Raw genomic sequence first — 22,492 nt, 5'->3', positions numbered from 1 at the left:
TTCCATCTTGCTTTTTGTTTGCTATTGATTTTACCTCACTTCTTATTGTCCTTGCTTATTATTGCCGCATTGATTAAGTTACTATTTATTCGGGTTTCCGCTTCCCAACACTCAGAATCAACCACACTTCTCCATTATTATATGTAAATAAAGACAGAGACTGTTTCTCCATCAAGGTGCTCTTTTCCCCTCTGCTTCCACCTACCGCAATGAGATGAATCCAATAAGATGGGGTGCAGCCCCATGCCCTGCACCCTCAAGGTGACAGCAATAAACTCCTTAGAGTTCATAAATTTTACCTGAACACACCTAAAAATGTGTATCTTTTCTCATCAATCATCCTTGAACTCAACGGATCCTTTCAATACAAATAAAAAACCCTTTCCAGAGCCTTATTTGAACATGCCAGGTAAAATGGCTTGAAAAGGTCCGGATAAAAACATTTCTACCACTTCCTGATTTAATTCTCTTAGAGACACAGCTTCCAGATCATGGAGAAGCTGGTGGTCCAGGGAGGGAAGGCCCGGCAGGGAGACCCTGACTCACCTGTGTGCAGAGACAGATGTCGGGACAATGTCTGCTGTCGGCCAAATACTTTCCCACACACGTCACAGGGAAAAAGCTGGTCGTTGAATTTCCAAGAGGGCAACCCATTTCCTGCCTCGAGGACTATCTTTTCTGTTTCTGGGCCAAAAGAACAAAGCAGCATGAGGAATAAACAAGGCAACGTGAACACATTTCAGTTTAGTCAACATTCAGGACTTAAGCAAAGACTTCCTTCTGAAGAATGTGGCCGGTAAACTGCAAGTATTGATAAGTCCAAGTAACCTCTGGTCTTCACGCTCAGCTCCTGTCTCTAAGAAGGCCATTCTTGAAAGCTGTGGTGGCACATGGATTCCAATTTTAGTCAAGTCTCCCGTGGTTTCTCTCCTTCCTCACTAAAGGTTAGTGGACCTAACCCTCCAGCAGGTTGACAGCTTGGTTTAGCACTGTGCTCGGTATACAGTTGGCACTCCATAAATAGGTGCTGAATGAGTGAATGGTTGAGTTGCATGTTAAAATTCCAGAAATGCAGACTCTCACCACCAGACAGTAAATCAAGAGGGCCGAAGCTCAGATTCTGATGTAAAAATAGATGGTTCCATCTCTTGAAAGGAAATACACTTTCACTGCCCTTTATGAAAACAGGCTTTGCCCTATTTTCTGGGTTGTGCAGAATCCTTAATGAGGAACTTAATGTTACACAGACTCAGGGATGACAACTGCATACTGCTGGCTATGGTCTGAATGTGTGTATCCCCTGAATTCATATATTGAGACCCTAGTGCTCAAGGCTGTGGTTTTTAGAGGTCGGGTCTCTGTGAGGTGATTAGGTCATGACGGTGGATCCTCATGAGTGGTATTAGTGCCCTTAAAAAAGAAGCCTCATGTGGCTCCCTAGCCCTTTTGCCACGTGAGGACACAGCAAGCTGTAGGCAGTTTGTGTCCTGGAAGAGGGCCCTCACCCGACCATGCTGGCACTCTGATCTAGGGCTTCCAGCCTCTAGAACTGGGCAATACATTTTTATTGTTTATAAGCTACCCAGTCTGTGGTATTTTGTTACAGCAGCCTGAACGGACTCAGACACTACTCCACATAAAACTCCCTAATGCAAGAGTACACAACCAGAATTTCCCCCAAAGTCTCATCATATTAGAGAAAATGACGAGAACCACAAGGTCTTCTGTACCTAATTCACAGCCATGAATGACCTAAGTGGGCGTTAATACCTTCTCCTGTCATCTTAAAAAGTTTTTATTTTCTCGTCATCATTCATTGAGTTAACTTTAATTTTCTCACCCTTATTTCTTCTCACTGAACTGTAATGGATTCTACAAACATTCCTTCTACAGTAAGATGAGAGAGATGACAGACTACCAAAAAGAGGGAAGGGGACACTTCCACGAGGACACTTGTCTGGGCCACTAATAGGGCTTTTGGCCTCAAGTTTGAAGAGCAAGACAAATAATTTACTGAGTCAATATCTCGTCCTTTACCTCAGTAAATTCTTGTGAATGTTCCTACAGCACGGTAGTGCTTTATGGAACCGGATACCACATGGAAAGAACTTTTCATAAAAACCAAGCAGATGAAAACATTCAGACCACTGGACAGAGACAGCAACAGAACAAAGAATTTGATTTCACACAATTTGGTTAAAACTGCTTCCCATATACAAATACAGGCTTCCATCTGGATCTGGGTGAGTCAACTGGATCAATTTTCATCCGAATTCAGGCTTGCCAGATAGTGTGATCTCAGGAAAGAAGTAAACACGAATGTATGTTTGGAACGGGGTGGGGGATTGATGGTGAAATTGCAACAATGTTTGCTGTGAGGCACCTGCCAGCAATCCTAACACCGATAAGGCACATTTATCGATTTACCTGTGTTTGTTAAACGTAGCTTTTTGGGCCTCAGAGAGAAGAGCTAGTCTTCTTATTAGAGTAGGAAATGTGTGACTACAAACCTCTTCAGGGGAAGGGGCAGAATTCTGGGGGAAGGAAGGTGAAAAGGGAGGTACAGGGCTCTGAGATGTGCAGACAGGAGCCACTCTCAGACGACTGCCCTTGAGTCCAAGCCATGGACGTTTCCACCGCATGGCGCAAGAGGGTATTTTAGCATCTCCTTTGAAGTGTGTAATCAAAACAGTGCTTCAAAGGAGGATGACAGTAATAATTATAAGGAGAGATCAAGAGGGTACAGGGTCTTCCAATACATTCACAACAAGAATGAACTAATTGGGTCACAGACTGAACAAGTAGATGCAATTAAAAAGAAAGACATCTCTTAATAATATTAGTCACACGCTTGAGACATTGAAGCATCATGAAAAGTCCACTTCCCTCCAGTGGCCTAGAAAATGGTTCGAGCCATGAAGGCTGTGCTGCGGGCAAGCAGAAGGCCCACCTGCAGCCGCGGAGGCAGGAGAGGCACCACGGGGGCGGCCAGGCTTGGTCAGCCACACCCCTGGGGCCTGGAGCCCAAGCCTCACCCCGCTTGCTGTCTGCATTTGCTACGGCCGCCCGTTGTCATTTCACACGCAGGAGCAAGGCAACCCGGCCATAGAAGCCTCATCCCAGAACACGACCTTGAAATCACAGCGGGGTGAGGCTGGAGGTGGAGGTGCAGGGGCGAGAGGGGAATTATTACTGTCTAAACAAGTACTAAAGTAAAAGGCCTGCTCTTCTTTTCCCGGAGCTGAAATGGAGCTCAGCAGATGCTACGTTCTCCCACATTTCCTGGAGATGGTGTCAGCCACATGCCATGGAAGGAAAACACAGAATTTTTTGATTCTTCCTGTCTCTGTGTATGTACCACCAAAAGCTGTCCATCTGGTTCCAGAGTGGTATCTGAATGTGATGGACACCCAGCAAGGCCAGGCTTTAGAACGACCACAGCCTGCCTTGTGGAAGCTGGACTGGCCCCACCACCGTGGAGGGCTGCCAGCTGGGACACCGGCTCTCCAGGAAGCGTTCTGGAAGACGGCAGCGCACTCTGTCTGCAGCTCTTGAGGATCGAAAGTTGCCAAAAATACTGAAAACTATTTAAATTGTGAACCTATTGATAAATGTTTATAAAAACAGATGCGTAGGCCTGTACTAATCTCTAGGCGTTAGCAATACAGACTAACCCTACATTAAGCAAATCACTGCACGGACAGTGGCGAGTGTCCCCAGGGTGTTCATCTTAAAGCTCAATTCATAGTCACAGGCACTGTTCTCCATCTCCTTCTCGGAGGAACCGAATGAACTGGCCTGGTTACCTCTGCGGTCACATGCTACAGGTTTAACAAAAAGATATCACGATTTGATTTGTGTGTGTGTGGACACTGTGAAAGCTAAAATTGCCATATTTTAATGTAAAGTTTTCCTGTTCTTGATTTTTGATAAACTTTGGAAACCAAAAAAAAAATAAAACAACAACAAAAAACCACAAAGACCTCAAAGATCTTTCTGGAATCCCACTGCCTTAACTGAGTCATCATCACTCACCAGGACTTGCAAAAGCCTCCTAAAGAGCCTCATGGGTACCATTCCAACAGCCCCTCTCTCAGTTCCAACAGCCCCTCCTCACGGGTTCCAGAATGATCTTTCTGAGGCCCAGATCAGGTTATGTCTCGTCCTGGGTTCTAATGGCTTCCCCAGGCCAAACTCCTGTGCATGGAGCCTGAGGTCCTTCATACTCTGGCTCCAACCATCTCCCCGCTTCAGCTCCCCACTTCACCTCCCACCATCCAAGGGCTCCGCGGAGTGAGCGACTCACCTTTTCGGGAACAAGCTAGTGCCTTTGGAGATGTCAGTGCTTTTGAACCAACTATGCCCCCCCGCCAGCAGCCACTCCCCACCTTGGCACCTCTTTCTGTACACAAACTCCAGCTCATTTTCAAGCGCTATCTCAGACTGCATCTCCTCGGTAAAGCCTTCCCCAGTTCCCCAGGTAAGGAGTCATTTCCCATTCTCTGTCCCAAAGCACTTTTATGACTACTCTATTGCACCACTTTACCTGTTATATTATTTTTTTACGTATCTTCTATATTATATGCACTTTTTTTTTTTGCGGTACACGGGCCTCTCACTGTTGTGGCCTCTCCCGTTGCGGAGCACAGGCTCCGGACGCGCAGGCTCAGCGGCCATGGCTCACGGGCCCAGCTGCTCCACGGCATGTGGGATCTTCCCGGACCGGGGCATGAACCCATGTCCCCTGCATCGGCAGGCGGACTCTCAACCACTGCGCCACCAGGGAAGCCCTATATGCATCTTTTTAATACGGAGTACCCAGCAAGTCCAACATGCGGTGGTGCTCAGTAACGATGTTCGCTGGCCTCCTCTCCCTGTTCGAAGGTGACTCATTGAAGGAGGGGGTTCTGCAGGATTTATTTGTACATCCTCGGTATGGGCACAGTGCCTGATACATAGCAGGTGGGTAGTAGATAGTTGCTGAAGAAATGAATGACTGAATGAAAGGATCCAAGTGAGGCAGGGAATAAACATTATTCTTATTTTATAGTGGGAAAGACCGAGCCCTGGAAATACCATTAGTGAAGGCTAATGGCCAATTCAGGGTGAAAAATAAGGCTACTTGCCTTCTGAATGGTGTTTTAACTCAACCCAAGAACGGTGATTTTATGATTTTATTAGTGGAAATATTTGCAGTCCTGAGCCATATCCCCAGAGGTCCTCTGTCCTTACTTCTTCCCAATAACAAGCCATAGGATTATTCTCTTCAAGACAAATTCTGTGGTAGATGCTGTTTTTTGATTAACCCAATTAGTTATTCTCAACTTTCCTTCTCCCCTGTCTATTCCCACTGTACAGGCAGCTGGGGTGGTCATGTGCTAAAATTCTGGCCAGTGAGAAGGCTTTTGCTTTCCTGACAAAGAGAAATGTAGGCTTGGTGTTGGCCCTCTTCTCTCTTTTTCTTGCCTTGATCACAGAGGAAATGCCTGGGATTATGGAAGCCATTTTGTGCATATGAGACCTGAGGATGAAAACCAACCTGCCAAGGATGGAGGAAGGGAAAGATGGGAAAAGTCTGGGTCCTTGATGGCATCTTCCAGTAGATGAAAAAATGGCAGGAATACCGCTCTGGACTTACTTCTTATGCGAGGAAAATAAACCCCTGTTTCTTTCAGCCACTGTTAGTTGGGTTTTCTCTAACTTATGACATTCTTAATTGAAACCCTCCTATGGTTACTCTTGGTCTTGGGACTTTGGAAGTTAGGTCTGGCCTTTGACAAGCTTTATTCCAAAACACCTGCATCCTGTGAAGAACTCTCCATGTTCACTGTCAACAGCAATAAGTTTACAGACATCTGAGCCCATTTCCATCTTAATCGTCTTCTTCTGTTCTGCTCAAAAAACTTAAAAAGTTCCTTTTAAACTATTAAGGAATATGCTTTCTAAAACCTTCTGATTGAAGCATAACACATCACAGAAAAATTCACATAACACTAACTCCTTTTCAATCAGTCCAAAGTCACGAAAAATTTTGGAATATAGGTATTATTTTTTTTAATTTGCTCTTCTTGGGCTTCCCTGGTGGCGCAGTGGTTGAGAGTCCGCCTGCCAATGCAGGGGACACGGGTTCGTGCCCCGGGCTGGGAAGATCCCATGTGCTGCGGAGCGGCTGGGCCCGTGAGCCATGGCCACTGAGCCTGTGCGTCCGGAGCCTGTGCTCCGCAATGGGAGAGGCCACAACAGTGAGAGGCCCGCGTACCGCAAAAAAAAAAAAAAGAAAAAAAAATTGCTCTTCTTCATCTTTATTTCCATATCCTTTAATATTTGTTTCATTATCTTAAAAAGATGCAAATGATTTTCTTCATTTCTTTTATAGCAAAATACTTATTTAATGATTATATATTTTTTATACAGTGTCTCAGAGGATTCTGTCTCCTACAAAGCATTTTATCTCCCTTTATCCTCTTACACTCTGATTCCTGAGATAGCCATAAATTTTTCCCATAAATTCCTCGCTACTTGGTACTATTTCATTAGATGCTTTTCTCTCTACTTTTCCACTCACGGTCTTTGCTTTGAATGCCATTTGGGTCTTTGCCTCTTCCTTAAATACATTTTTGTTTTAAACGAAGTAAATAGGTGTGCAGGAGCAAGCACTTTTTTTTTTTTTTTTTGGCGGTACGCGGGCCTCTCACTGCTGTGGCCTCTCCCGTTGCGGAGCACAGGCTCCGGACGCGCAGGCTCAGCGGCCATGGCTCACGGGCCCAGCCGCTCCGCGGCACATGGGATCTTCCCGGACCGGGGCACGAACCCGTGTCCCCTGCATCGGCAGGCGGACTCTCAACCACTGCGCCACCAGGGAAGCCCCAGGTGCAACCACTTTTATCCCCTACAGTACAGTCAGGAATATGGGAACAGGTCATTTGGAAAGTCACCTCATCTTAGTGGTCCCAATGCAAGGCTCTTAACTCCTCCCCTTTTTGGTGAACTGAGGCCCCTCATTCATAATGGTGAGGCCCAATAGCCAAGAGACAGGATGCCAAACTCCTCCTCTTGTGACCTAGTCATCCAAGGGGAAAGGTCTCATTTCATGCACAGATCCTGGGAAGATGAAACCCATCCATCAAGTATTTCTCCAAAAACTTCCATGAAAGAAACCCATCTGGTACATTTGCGGAGGGAGCTCCATCAAACTCTACGTGACAGAACATTGGATCCAGTAGAGGACTCAGCTTTTTTCTGAATCCAACTCCTTCATTTCCATAAGGATGAAACCGAGGTATAAAATTCCAGGACCTCTTCCCCCTCAGTGCACCCCACAACCTGTACAGGGTTGAATAATAGAATCAAGGTTTCCAGAGTCACTAAGGCTCCCTCCTGCCCCAAACTTTAGTTCAGGGAGGAACCTGAAGGATTGTCTTGTTCAATGTTCTCTTCCTACATATAAGGAAACCGAGACCCAGAGGACTGAATTGATTGCCCAGGTAACCTGGCTAGTGACGCTGGGAGAGGAGACAGCAGACCATGGGTCTCACTGAAGCTCCTCCAAGCCATACGGGATCACTGCCAAAGGTGACCACAAACAAGGAAGGGACTTTTCTTTCTCCTCTTGTGTTTTGGCCCTGAGTTTAATTTCTTGGTTACAAGTGGACATGTGTAGATTTAGCAAAAATTCACAGACACTAGGATTTCTTTCCGTCTCTCTTCTTGAAGGTGTCAGCCTAGAGTATTTCCAGCCACAGAGAAATTAGAAACTGTAATATGTCATGAAGTAGAATAAAGAAGGAACAAGAGGAAGATCAAATGGGAAAATCCTAAAAGCCAAGCCCCTCTGAGGTAAACTAGTTATTACTATAGAAAGTTCCCTTGGGCCTTTCATTGACATTTGGGGAACATTTTTGTTAAACAAACAAAACGAGGGGCAAAGGAAAGGACTTGAATTTGCTTCTTCCGGTTTTGACATCTTTTAGCTCCCTGACTGGTGTATCATCTGGCTTTGTCGCTGTGTTTTGCTGTGTGAGAAGATCCCTGTATCTCCTGCCAAAATAATCCTCTCAAAGAATCATCTCTCAACCTGACTTTGGCAAGAGAAATGTGGAAAGAGAAGGCTTTATTTGGTTAAAGCCATAAGCAAAAGATTGGCCAAAATGTGACCTCAACACATAAATAACTGTCCAGATTGACTAAATCTGCATCAGCTGCTCAATGAGGAAGAGGCTCTGGGGCCACATGGGTTTTCCATTATGACAGATGGTATTTTGAGTCTTTCTTTCTTTCATCATCAAGCCTGGAGAGTTTCGAGGCATATTGCAAATGAACTTCTGAAACCCTCGGCATTTAGAGTCAGTACTCTTCTATAGGGTTAAAACCTATACAATCATTTCCAGGCAGGGCGTGTGATTTTTCTGGTTAGTCCTTTCCCTGCTGGCTCTATCCTTTGGTTTCAGGGGCTTAAGACAAGCTGCCGCCCTCTGAGGGCTGCTTGTGAGTTAAGGAGTCAGCTGTGGTTTAGGACTCTTTGGGGGTTAATATCTTTGCTCTAGTGTTTGCGGTCTATATCCTTTACAAATTCCTTTTCTTTTTAAGGGTCACTACAACTTAGGGTAATATGGCAGGTCCTAACACAACTCTTAGGTTCCCTATGACCACCTCTCTGCAGGTCTTAGTGCAACCAAATTCCCCTTTAAAGACCATTCCAAACACTCTGCCAAAACATAGGATTTTCTGCTGGTTAAGATGTCAGATCAAGGAACAGCTAAGATAGCAGAATTTAGTAAGAGTCAATCTGTGCTCAATTAAAAATAGTGGGTAGAGATTTTTAGGCATAAAAGAGTTCACAGCCTTGATCTTTTTTGGCCTCATTTCAAACTTTAATGCTTAACATACTTAAGCATTAAAGTCCATGCATAGGTCCAAGAAGTACTTCTCCAAAAATTTTCATGAAATAAATCCATCTGGTAGAATCTGGGAGGGAACTCTATTAAACTCTACTTGACAGAACATTGGATCCAGGAGAGGACTCATGTTTCTTTAACCCTAACTGCTTCCCTTCCATGAAGATGAAACCAAGGCATAAAATTCGAGGACCTCTCTCGCCGCAATGCACCCCACAACTTAAAACTTACACAGGGTTCAGTTCACAGAGTCAAGGTCTCCAGAGTAACTACATCTCCATCCTGCCCCAAATCTCACTTCAGGGAGGAACCCTAACAATTATCTTGTTCAATGGTCTCGGGTCTCTCACTGTTGTGGCCTCTCCCGTTGCGGAGCACAGGCTCCGGACGCGCAGGCTCAGCGGCCATGGCTCACGGGCCTAGCCGCTCCGCGGCATGTGGGATCTTCCCGGATCAGGGCACGAACCCGTGTCCCCTGCATCGGCAGGTGGACTCTCAACCACTGCGCCACCAGGGAAGCCCCAATGGTCTCTTCTTATTCAATACGTATAAGGAAACCAAGGTCCAGAGAATGGAAGTAACTACCCCACAGTCTCACTCAAGCTCCTCTCAACCACAAGACTTATGCCAACGTCTACAACCAACACGGGTTTGTGGAACTGGTTATTAGTAAACATCCTGGGATCAACTTAGAAAAGTCTTATGGCATTTTTTGCATAATTCTGGGCAAGAGTTAGCCTCAAAGAATCCTTACTAATGGGCTTTTAATTTGGTAAAGAACCGTAAGTGTTTTCTACACCTGCTTTTATTCATTTAAAATCAATAGAAGAAAACAGAACCTGGATTCCTCTGGTAATGGAAAATGGCTAGGACTTGGTACCCCTAATTCCAGTGAGGCTGATCACATGAGCATCTTAGGGAACTTCTCTAAGCATCCAAACAGAGAGCGTCACTGGCAGAATTTAGCCAACAGATGTCTGTCATCTCTGTAGAACTTCAACTTAACAAGAAATCCATTGGGAACTTGGATGCTGCTTCTATATTTTCCCTCTACTTGTGTTTCCAAGATCAGTGGACCTTCAATAAATGCTTACTGAATAAACGAGACAGTCACATCACCAAGATCATGATTGGTGAACTAAATGGCAACCAAATTTTACATTGCAACAGGGAAGCAAACTGACAATATTGATTCAGGAGTGACATCTACAGGGCTTTGGTTATTATCTTGCCACTTACATACACCAGTAACCACTTCTCTTCTTAATGATGATGGTAAGATTTAAAGTCTTAGCAAATGCCCTCAGAATGTCCCAATGTTGAGAACGTTTATAAATCTTTGTTAGAAAACCATTAGGCCTGGGAGCTGTGTCATTCTTATGTCTTTGTGGCAGACACTGCTGACTACTTACTCAATATCCAACAGAGCGACAACTTTTTTCTTTAGGGTAGCACTGTGCCTTGTTAAAAATCATGCACTTCCCTTCACAACTTCCACTGCTGTTAGGGCCTTGCCCTGAAACATAGTTCTGGCCAATGAGATTCACCCCCTTTGGGCAGCATATCTCCATTATGCAAAACAATATCAGAGTTTCCTAAACGTATATTAAGGATTTAAGTTTAATTAGGTCCCATTTGTTTATTTTTGTTTTAATTTTCATTATTCTAGGAGGTGGGTCAAAAAAGATGTTGCTGTGATTTATGTCAAAGAGTGCTCAGCCTATGTTTTCCTCTAAGAGTTTTATAGTGTCTGGTCTTACATTTAGATCTTTAATCCATTTTGAATTTATTTTTGTGCATGGTGTTAGGGGGTGTTCTAATTTCATTCTTTTACATGTAGTTGTCCAGTTTTCCCCAGCGTCACTTATTGAAGAGGCTATCTTTGCCCCATTGTATATTCTGGCCTCCTTTGTCATACATTAGGTGACCATAGGTGTGTGGGTTTATCTCTGGGCTTTCTATCCTGTTCCACTGATCTATATTTATGTTTTTGTGCCAGTACCATACTTTCTGGATTACTGTAGATTTGTAGTATAGTCTGAAGTCAGGGAGGCCTGAGTCCTCCAGCTCCTTTTTTTTTTTGTTGTTCCTCAAGATTGCTTTTGCTATTTGAGGTCTTTTGTGTTTCCATACAAACTGTAACATTTTTTGTTCTAGTTCTGTGAAAAATGCCACTGGTAATTTGATACAGATTGCACTGAATCTGTAGATTGCTTTGGGTAGCAGAGTCATTTTCACAATATTGATTCTTCCAATCCAAGTACATAGTATATCTCTCCACCTGTTTGTGTCATCTTTGATTTCTTTCATCAGTATCTTATAGTCTTCTGCCTCCTTAGGCAGGTTTATTACTAGATATGTTATACTTTTTGTTGCAGTGGTAAATGGGATTGTTTCCTTAATTTCTCTTTCTGATCTTTCACTGTTAGTGTATAGGAATGCAAGAGATTTCTGTGTATTAGTATTGTATCCTGCAACTTTACCAAATTCATCAATTAGCTCTAGTAGTTTTCTGGTGGCATCTTTAGGATTTTCTATGTATAGCATCATGTCATCTGAAAACAGTGACAGTTTTACTTCTTCTTTGCCAATTCGGATTCCATTTAGACAACCCTCAGAATGGGAGAAAATATTTGCAAACGAAGCAACTGACAAAGGATTAATCTCCAAAATATACAAGCAGCTCATACAGCTCAATATCAGAAAAACAAACAAACCAATCAAAAAATGGGCAGAAGACCTAAATAGACATTTCTCCAAAGAAGACATACAGATGGCCAACAGACACATGAAAGAATGCTCAACATCACTAATCATTAGAGAAATGCAAATCAAAACCACAATGAGATACCATCTCACACCGGTCAGAATGGCCATCATCAAAAATTCTACAAACAATAAATTCTGGAGAGGGTGTGGAGAAAAGGGAACCCTCTTGCACTGTTGGTGGGAATGTAAATTGATACAGCCACTATGGAGAACAGTATGGCGGTTCCTTAAAAAACTAAAAATAGAACTACCATATGACCCAGCAATCCCACTACTGGTCATATACCCTGAGAAAACCATAATTCAAAAAAACACATGCACCCCAATGTTCATTGCAGTACTATTTACAACAGCCAGGACATGGAAGCAACCTAAATGCCCACTGACAGACGAATGGATAAAGAAGATGTGGTACATATATACAATGGAATATTACTCAGCCATAGAAAGGAATGAAATTGGGTCATTTGTAGAGACATGGATGGACCTAGGGAGTGTCATACAGACTGAACTAAGTCAGAAAGAGAAAAGCAAGTATCGTATAATAACGCATATATGTGGAATCTAGAAAAATGGTATAGATGATTTTATTTGCAAAGCAGAAATAGAGACAAAGACATAGAGAACAAATGTATGGATACCAAGGGGGAAAGGGCTGGGGAGGGAGGAACTGGGAGACTGGGATTGACACATATACATTATTGATACTATATATAAAATAGTCAACTGATGAGAACATACTGTATAGCACAGGGAACTCTACCTAATGCACTGTGGTGACCTAAATGGGAGGGACGTTCAGAAGGGAGGGGATATCTGTATGTGTATGGCTGATTCATTTTGTTGTGCAGTGGAGGCTAACACAACATTGTAAAGCAACCATACGCCAATAAAAATTAATTTTAAAAAGTATATTAAGGAGATAATGCATAATTAAAACCATAGGCTACAGGTACAGAGGATTTACCATTGTGCCAGGCACTCTATTATGATGTACACATATTATATTGAAACGTATAACGGCACTATGGTTAGATACTACTGTTACCATTTCCATTTTACAAAAAAAGACATATCAGGCTCAGGGAGGCTGAACAATGAATTCAAGGTCACGCAACTGATAAGTGACAGTCTATCCCAAACCCAGGGCTGACTCCAAAGCCCAAACCCTTAACCATTCGTTACATGATACTACCGTACAAGATCAAAGAAGAAAATCCAAGGGTTCTGATTTATCTCACCAAAGACAAATTTATCTGCTACAATCTCGATTTGTTCCAATTTAAATTTTCCTATATTCACCAGCCATGAAGAAGAAGCATCCGTGATTGCACAAATTTAAAGGAGGCTTTACTGGGGCGACCCAAATGCCTACCCCAGGACCTAGATGGAGAGAGAATGGTGGAACTCGGAGCCCGCCAACTCCCTTCTCTTGCCTGGTTCCTCTCGGGTCTCCTCCTAGGTCTTTACTGCTGATGGGTTGCTGGATATCAAAAATCTGAGCACCAGTTATTTTAATTAAATTTTAATTAAATCCTTTCAGGTCAGCTTTCATTGGTCCTAGAATAAGCCCCTCTAATGACTGTTCTTTCAACTTTTCCCAGCGAAGTAAAAGAACAGGCATTCAAGTGTGGAGCTACCCCATGACTGTATTAGGTGATGGTGAATCTTTAAATCAAAAAAATTTAAATCAAAAATCTTTAAATCAAAAATATAAAAAAATTAAATATAAAAAATTTAAATCAAAAATCTTTAAATCAAAAAAATTTTCTTCTACAAATTATTATAAAGTATGGGCACATATGAAAACACCTTGAGGGAAAACACTACCACTCCTTGGGCAAATGAGAGAATTCACTCTTTTTCCCCTTGTAAATTGCTGAACTCGGTGCTCCATATTTATTTATTGAATAAAGGAGGGGATGAATAAACTAAAAGCAAATCACCATTGTTAAAAAATTTAAACTTTATAAAATATTCTAGACTGTGAAAATTCAGACCTTCTAAACTAACTTCTGAAATACTAAAAATGTTGATGTTCATTTACTTCTAATATTATATGATGTGCTATGCACCACACCTATAGAGTATTTTTAAAATATTTAATATGTTTCTTTTAAAATTCAAGTCACAGTCATTTCCAAATATTATTCAAGTAAGCCCCTAGGGATTCTGTAGTTCCCTTCACTGAACTGGAATCCGCTGGTATTCTCAATTATTCTAGTTCTCTTTTCTTATGGACAAGCCTTGATCATATCATCCATTCCTTTAAAGATTTCTAAATTTCCTTAAAGCCCTTATCAGCTCCCAGACACTGCAGTATTCTTGAGTGACTACATCCAGTTTCAAATTTTCAGTCTTCTCTCTCTGTTTCCTAATCTATTGAATTCTGTATTAACAGAAAATATAACTCTTCCAGTTTGCCTTTCTCTTGACCTTGGGTTTTAGCACATTATAAAATTTGCAGTAGTTGATGGTAGATTTAACATTTGAAGGCAACACAAATATTTTTCTCCTGGACCCAGAAATACTATCTATTTGATTAAGCTGAGCTGTATGTTTTTATATGGTGAAGATTTCTGCTTGTTGGTTTCTTTAAATTATTTTTCCCCAGGTAGGGCACACCAACATGGGTTTGGGACATACCTTGTTAATATTTTCCTATGAAAGTGTGTCTGAATGATTGGCAACACTGATAATTTGTTAACAGTAATAAGTAACACAGCTGGCAAACATTTTATTTTTAAAATAAATAAAACAGGCCATCTCCACAATAATATTATTGTCAATTATTTGAATATCCACGTACTTTCTTTAATGGGGGAGAAACCTGTGGATTTAGATGTAGCTGAAAGAGGAATTATACATACAACCAGTTAAGATTTACTTAGCACTTATGTTGTTCTAGGTACCGTGGCTAAGTCCTTTACTTATATTATATCATTTAATCCTCAAAGCAATACATTAAGGTTGGTCTCACTGTTATCCTTATTGTACCGATGAGAAAAATCAATGCTCAAGACGCTTAAGGAATCAGCCTGTTCTTACACAGCTGGTAAGAGGTGGAGCTGAGATCTGAACCCAGGATCCCCAACCTGGAAGAATATGTACACTGGCTTTCCTCATACTGCACGTAACACTCGGTGTGTCCATGGGATGCGTCACCCCTCTTTTGTGAAGGATCTTTAATCTCTGTGTCAAAGAAGAAAAAGGCTGATAGCGGATTTTGGAGTGGGTCCTAAGGAGGCCAAAGTTGTGTGTTTAATTTTTCTCTTTCCTAGATGGCAAGTGTCGCTGCATTTTATGGTTTCAGATGGAAGTACAACCTTATCAGCTGCCTTAAACACACATGTCCCTGTTAAAGAACAGAAGGTAGCTACAGCATGGAAGATTTAATGTAAGTTTAATCCTACTCCAAACACATATCCTATGGACAAGGAGTCTGAAGAACTGAACTTGAATATGAAAGTTAAGGCATTACTATTATCAATATAACTAAATGAAAACTCGAAACCACTTCTATTTAATCATTTAAGGTTAGAGCAAATAGAGGATTTTCAGCTTACAAACCCAAAATGCAAATATCCAGTAGCCTAAGGATATGTTAAGGAACAGAAAATACTCAGTGATGCAACTCCAAAGTAGCTGGGTGAGAGGAGGAGAAATCTAAAAAAAAAAGATGTTTTCCTTCCATTTCAATTTTCAAACTGAAAAGGAAATCAAATAAATTAAATACAAAAATATCAGTGCAATATTTTGGTTACAAATCAAAATAGAGAAAGATCAAATAATAAATTTGGAAGTGTGGAGGCACAACCTTAGTCCATAGTGGAAATGCAATATATTTTAACTATATGTCCTGTATTACTGAAGGTTGTATGTATGTATCTTTCTCATATATTCTGACTTGGTCATCATTTTTTTTATTCTTTAATTTAATTTTTTTAATTTGGTCGTGCCACACGACATGTGGGATCTTAGTTCCCCGACCAGGGCTCGAACTTGTGCCCCCTGCATCGGAAGCATGGAGTCTTAATCACTGAACCTCCGGGGAAGTCCCTGACTTGGTCATCTTTGAAAGCATCTCTTCCTAGCTTCTTGTTTTACATAGATCTTAAATATAATAGACAATAAATATTGGTTGATTTGATTAAAATTTCATTAATTATAGGCAAAGGAGAGAAAAGCATTGATGCATGATATATGTAAATTAATGGAAACCACTTGCAAATAGATAAGGCTGAGAAGTCCTAGCCTGTCCCATGTTGCACCACTGTCTACCCCATAACAGAAAGTTACTACCTCAAACTATGATGATGGAGGTTCAACTTTCTTTGGAGACTTCACCTCAGAAGAATCTTGGCCTCACCTTCTGTGAACCAGGGAGAACTGGGAGAAGGCTTCTATTACTGCTTCTAATTTATAGAGAACCTGAGGTGTGGGCCAGCTAATTGCCTGCCTGGAGTCATACAGTAAAATCCAGATTGGGAGTGAACCAGTCTTAGCTCAGTGCTCTCCTCACCTCCTCCCGCTGCCTCCCCACAGGCTGAAGTTCAGGGGCTTGATCACACTACCTACCAATGGCTTTGCATAACTAATCAGTCTTCAACCCATACACTGTCCTGCAGAACACGCACTACAGTGGAGAACAGACGTCACCATGATAATCTCATTTTCCGTTTCCCAGTTTTGGCATACACACATCTGTAACCTTAACGTTGCATGAACAAAGATTCTTACATTTAATCTTAATATGGGAACTCCCAAATGCTCCTCCCATCGGAATGCCGCCATATTCTGATTTCAACAGTGTTCGAGCGTATGATTTGCCTCAAGGTCCTGTCGGTGTTGTCTGAGATGAAAATGTGGTCACAGTCTAATCTCACAGGACATAATGTCAGGGGAAACTCCTAGAGATCTACATTTCTCATTTAAAAAGCGTACACATACCCAAAACCCATAAGGGCCAATGGGAAAGCTCTTTACCTGTCAAGACCCAATTCACAGAACTATTTCTACTGTTAGGGAAACCAGTAATATCTCCAGGAGAACAGAGCACTGAAACACGTCAAATCCCAAATACTGGTCTGGCGGGTAACCATGGGTAAAAAGCGAGCTTCCAAAGGCTTTCAAATGGAATGGCACACCTCTTTCCTCTTCCAAAGTAAAGGTTTAGCCAAAACGGCAAACTCTGATACCTAGACTAAGCCTACTAACCATCCGTGCGTGTCAAATGATGTCAGAATCACTGCTTATGGGGAGTGACTGCGTCTGCTTCTCTCTCTCTGTGTTACTTATAGATAATATAACCATATTACTTAGGCACCAGGATAATCAGAAGTATGCCCTTTTAACCCAATCATTTTTGCCCTAATTGACGGACTGTGGAAGAGCTAAATCTGATTTGACTAGGTTCATGTGGGGGGGGCAATGGGAACGATTGAAAGAAGGGAAGTGGAGCAACTGTCATTCTTCTGAAATTCTTTGCTCTATCTGCTCAGCTAGAGTAGGGTGTCTTACACCACTGACTCCTCAACTAAGGCTTCTAATTCCCCGTCAGTGTAATTTGGAGCCAGTCAGCTAACAAAGCATATAAAAATATGTAAAAGAGAATTGGTTGTTGATTCTGGGCACCCACATATTTGGCCCACATGCTTAAATGATCATGTCTCTATGTGGAGATAAAATGGCCTGTTGAATGCGGTAATAAGCTCCAGTGTGAACCACCCTTTGGGGCCTCAGTGTCTACCTTGTCAAAAGGATCCTCTATATCCAATGTCCTCTTTATCTTGTTAAATCAAGAAGGATGTAACCACTGGATTCCACAGGGTAGAAAAACTTGCCATTTGCAACCATGCAGGGAAGAGACTCTTAACTTCGTTTCCCTACTTCAATTATCAGCTTGAAAGGAGGTTCTTTATCCTTTCAAGTGGAGGGCTGTTCAAGAATAAATGTTCCAAAAATAAATATGGATACACGCAGATATACAGATACATTTTCACTTGTCTGTGCATACAGTATCTCTGGAGGGATGCCCATGGAACTGGTAACACTGGTTGAGTGGCGGAGAAAGGGGAAGGAGGAGGAGAAGAGGGAGAGGGCAGGAGCAGGGAGTAGTGAAGTAGTGGTGGGGAGAAGGGTGGGGGGATACCTTATTTCATCAGTGGCAAATCGAATTTCTAACCAACTGTGAACATTTTTTTTTCTTTTTGTGGTACTCAGACCTCTCACTGTTGTGGTCTCTCCCATTGTGGAGCACAGGCTCTGGACACGCAGGCTCAGCGGCCATGGCTCACGGGCCCAGCCGCTCCGCGGCATGTGGGATCTTCCCGGACCAGGACACGAACCTGTGTCCCCTGCATCGGCAGGCTGACTCCCAACCACTGCGCCACCAGGGAAGCCCCAACTGTGAACATTTAATATCATGTCTCCGTTTACCCTCTTAACACCTGGGCAGGAAATATGGTGGCAGCACCAATAATAAAATTTGCTACTGAGAGCTAACAATGCATCAGGTGCTCTGTAAAGTACCTGAAGTTAATTACACCATTGGCTCCTCCCAACAGCCTCTGTGGTAGGTTCTGTCCCCTTTTCACAGATACTGAACCAAACCACGCATTCTGGGGGGTGTCCTCCCAAGTCAGAGCAAGGTCAAAAGGCAGGAACCGTGTAGTGTTTTATCAAGAATTTTGGTCTCTTAGGGGCAGTGACCCTGAGTCACACAATTCTGGGACCACATTTGCAACAATTATTAATCAATGGAATCCTTATATAATATCTCAAAACAAAAACCAAATGTCTTGAAGAGTATCCCGCAAACAAACCAGATCTGGCTCAAGCCACGGTGTGCTGGATACGATCTCTGTACTGGATAACAGAGACCCTATAGGACAAAGTACAGATCTTGCTTTAAAAGGTAAACTCTTTGCCTTTAGGTAAAATTATTGTGGAAAGCTTCACATTTGACCTTTACAGACACTCCGTCTACTGCTTTGATATAATAATAGCCAGAGGATTATCTTTTTATCAAGTTACAACTGTTCACCTAGTGACTCACATGAGTCTATGCTTCGTTCCAGTTGGCCAAGGAGAGGTTTGTGAAGTCCTTGAACTTTAAGAGATTCACAGCGGCTACCCCTGCCCCAAAATGCTGCATCACAGGAAAAGTTCTTTGTCCCCTTTTTCTCTGGAGCTTGTTCACCAGTAAGGCTATTAGCCCTCATTCTCCCATGTTCCTTCTATGCCTTTCTGTTTCCTGTATTCATTTATTTGAAAAAGAAAGAGAAAAGGAGTGGAATCTTTCTGTGTGGAGGAACCTGCACTCTAGGGCTTGCTTCCTTAAGTCCTGAATAATTTTTTAAAGCGTTATACTGTAATATGCTGAGTTTTAAGAGACCAAAACTTCTATGGCAGAAATGGAAATGATTTATTCTGGAAATCGTCATTGTATTTTTTTTTTTTTTTGGGGGTTGGGCATCACTAGCTGTTGTATATTCACATTGTTAAACCCACATGCCCTCTTGAGTGCTTAAAGTTTTAGCCTGCCTAGTAAATATTTTGATACAGGTCAGTCTAAATAACTTCCATTTCAGACTTCCCTGGTGGCACAGTGGTTAAGAATCTACCCGCCAATGCAGGGGACACGGGTTGGAGCCCTGGTCCGGGAAGATCCCACATGCTGTGGAGCAACTAAGCCCGTGCACCACAGCTACTGAGCCTGCCCTCTAGAGCCCATGAGCCACAACTACTGAGCCCAAGCACCTAGAGCCTGTGCTCTGCAACAAGAGAAGCCACTGCAATGAGAAGCCCGCACACTGCAATGAAGAGTAGCCCCCGCTCACTGCAACTAGAGAAAGCCCCTGTGCAGCAACAAAGACCCAATTCAGCCAAAAAACAAACAAACTGAAAAACCTTAAAAAATAAATAACTTCCATTTCCATGTGATTGGGTGAAATTGTTTTCTTTACCATTTTCTGTTGATAAAATAATAAGAATTGCTATAATGAGTCACCATCATTCTTCCTCACTGAATTTAAGAGTAAATGGATATAGAATCATCCATTAAATTTTATGTTGTAAGGACCAAAGGGACTTTGAGAAGAAAATCAAGACAAATGTTTGTGTACTGGAGTATGGCTGCCCCCACTAACTTTATATTCACATCAGAGTATGTTATAGCCTATAGAAAATACACCCTGCATTCCATAAACAATATACATGATTTACATTTCTATTACTTCATATAGAGGTAAAATACTAATCTGCTTTCAAAATTTATACTAGTAAAAAGTAGGAAATGACCTAACAAAGAACATGTGTGTCATAGGGGCCAAACTATATTATCACCCGCAGAGGATTTTCTCTAATACACACACAGATATGTATGTACATTCATCAGCTTTAAAAATGTCCTAACCTTAATTTTAGTGATCTGCTCAGAATTCAGGGACGGATATCTACTGTACGATGTTGACACATGAAATACTGTAGAAAGCATGATAATTACTGCCATTTGTAGATCTTCTGAGTTGCAATGTTTTTGCTGTGAGTTTGTGAATTCCTTTACTGAAAAGAATTACCTCGAGTTTAATGAAATTGATCGGATCAAAGCAGAAATCTCTGACATCTGCAGAGAAATCCACAGGTAGTTGACAAAGCCGCAGAACATTAGTTGTCTACTCTGAATTTCTAGCTTGTCCACCGATGTGACTCCGATGTAAATTGCTGGCAGTCTACTAGCTCGTGAGCTGGCTCAAGCCCACATCAATCCCGGTCAGCTTTATTTTCATCCCAAATCAAATCCCACGTTTTGATAACTTTATTGGGGGTGGGAGCTACGACTCAAAATTAGGTCAAAGCAACAAATCTGTATTAGGATTTTAAAACCAAATGAAATTGACAGACATGTATGTGTTTACTAAGTTAAGGTTCAAATCAGCAGATAGGAAATCAGCCAGTCGGGCGCAGGGATCCACCACAATGATAACAATGTGTAGAAATCTTAGTAGGTCACTCTGATGGGCACTGGTCTGAGTGCCTTATGTGTATGACTTCACTAAATCTCACCCCAAGCCTGTGAGTTAGGTATTATTACCATCAACAATTTACAGAGGAGGAAATCCAGGCACAAAGAGTGGAAGGAAGCTTGCTAAAATCGACTCAGCTGGCAAGTGGCGGAGCTAAGATTTGAACGGTGGCAGTTCAGCTCCCGAGCTAGTACTGCCCTACGTGTGATTGAGGATTGATGCAACAGAGTGAAATAACGAGCCATTGTAGACATCATCACAGTCTGTGCCCTCTATCCTGACCAAAGGCCAACTGGAATCATTAAGCAGTCTTTGGGTTCCTTGACCTTGAATTAACCGAAGACAAGATATCTGAAGCAGAGGCTGCTAGCTGTCTTCCCACATGCATGCTTTTCTTCTTCCTTTAATAAAGGAACCCCTGAGGTTTTGCTGGGCACATGTCTGCCCAACAAAAAAACTTTCTCAGTCTCCCTAACAGCTACATGTAGCCATGTGACTAAGTTCTAGACAATGAGATGAGCAGAAGTTATGTGCACAACCTCTAGGTCATGACCTTAAAAGGAGGGCCATGCCCTTGACTTTCTTCTTGCCTTCCTGCTGTTGAGGATGTGGGCATGATGGTGGGAGATGGAGCCGCCATCCTAGGTGGTGAAATGGAAGCTATATACCAAGGTTGGCAGAACAAGACAGAAGGAACCTGGCCACCCTGGGGCCACAATAACAGCCCCAGATCGCTCACACTCCGGCTGACATATCAGAGAGAAATAAACTTCTACCTTATTTAAGCCACTGTTCCTTTGGCCTTTTTTACAGCCATCAAAACTTCATCCTAACTGATACATGTAATTTTTTTTATCATTTAAAGTAGGCTCAGGTACTTCACAGGGGATAGGACTCCCGTTCCATAATGCATATCCTCCATTTCCTGAGATTTTAAGAACTCATGAGCAAGGTTGTGTTCACGTTTGATGCTTGTTTTTCAGGCCACTGTTATAATGAAAGAGTGTCACCATTGCCCAGTTGTCTATTGTGAAACAAGTGCAAGTGTTAATAGAGCTATTAAACAACAAAACCCTAGCTTAGAAACTTGAAAAATTTCCAGAAGTCTGTGTTTATACACAGTTGAAGCAATGCCACTTAATTTGTATATCTGGTCTATGACTTTTAGTTTTCAACATGCCCTTTAGGTACACACCCGCCAACAGCTAAGGTGGGGTTTCTCAACCTCAGCTCTACTGACATCTGGCCCAGATAATACTTCGTTGCTGGGCCTGTTCTGTGCATTGCAGGATACTTGGTAGCATCCCTGGCTTCTAGATAATAGGTGCTAGTAGTACCTGCCCCCTGGTCATGGCAATTAAAAATATCACCAGGCACTGCTAAATGTCTCCTGCGGGGGACAAATCAACCCCAGTTGAGAACCATAGATCTCATCCAGCCTAGGTTGCAGATTTTGAGAAAGCAGACTAGGACTTTAAATTCTAGCTGGGACACAGACAGGTAGGTCCTTAATATACCTTCAATGGTAGTGGTACCCTGGTGATTACCAGGGGCAAGGAGCACGAGCTGATTCTTAAGTTTTGAATTAAGAAGTTCACTGAGCTTTCGAGAAGAAAATTCACAAGGCAGTAAAAAAAGTCATAGGCATAATTCCAATCACATTTAACTATTAGTCCAACTTGCTCTATCCAAGGTTAAGATGGAAATAATTGTCTATGTGAAGTAAAAAAAAAAAAAAAAAAAAATCCTCCATGTCTGAATGGGATCCTTTTGTAGAAACACAAATGACAGAAAAAAATTTGA

General features: G+C 42.2%; 1 protein-coding gene across 3 annotated transcripts in view; it reads right to left on the bottom strand.

Moving 5' to 3' along the window:
- The window catches only part of ZNF827 (zinc finger protein 827), a 170,854-nt gene that overhangs the window by 15,707 nt on the left and 132,655 nt on the right, over window positions 1–22,492 (bottom strand). For all 3 annotated transcript variants that reach the window (XM_024736183.1, XM_024736182.1, XM_024736181.1), the window contains one exon: window positions 547–684. In XM_024736183.1, coding sequence (XP_024591951.1) covers window positions 547–684 — 138 coding nt within the window. The remainder of the gene's footprint in view (window positions 1–546; window positions 685–22,492) is intronic.

This window comes from Neophocaena asiaeorientalis, unplaced genomic scaffold (assembly GCF_003031525.2).
Source record: "Neophocaena asiaeorientalis asiaeorientalis breed wild unplaced genomic scaffold, Neophocaena_asiaeorientalis_V1.1 scaffold7, whole genome shotgun sequence".
NCBI classification, from domain to species: Eukaryota; Metazoa; Chordata; class Mammalia; order Artiodactyla; family Phocoenidae; genus Neophocaena; species Neophocaena asiaeorientalis.
The sequence above is the reverse complement of the archived record's forward strand: the minus strand, read 5'-3'. Positions and strand labels throughout refer to the sequence as shown.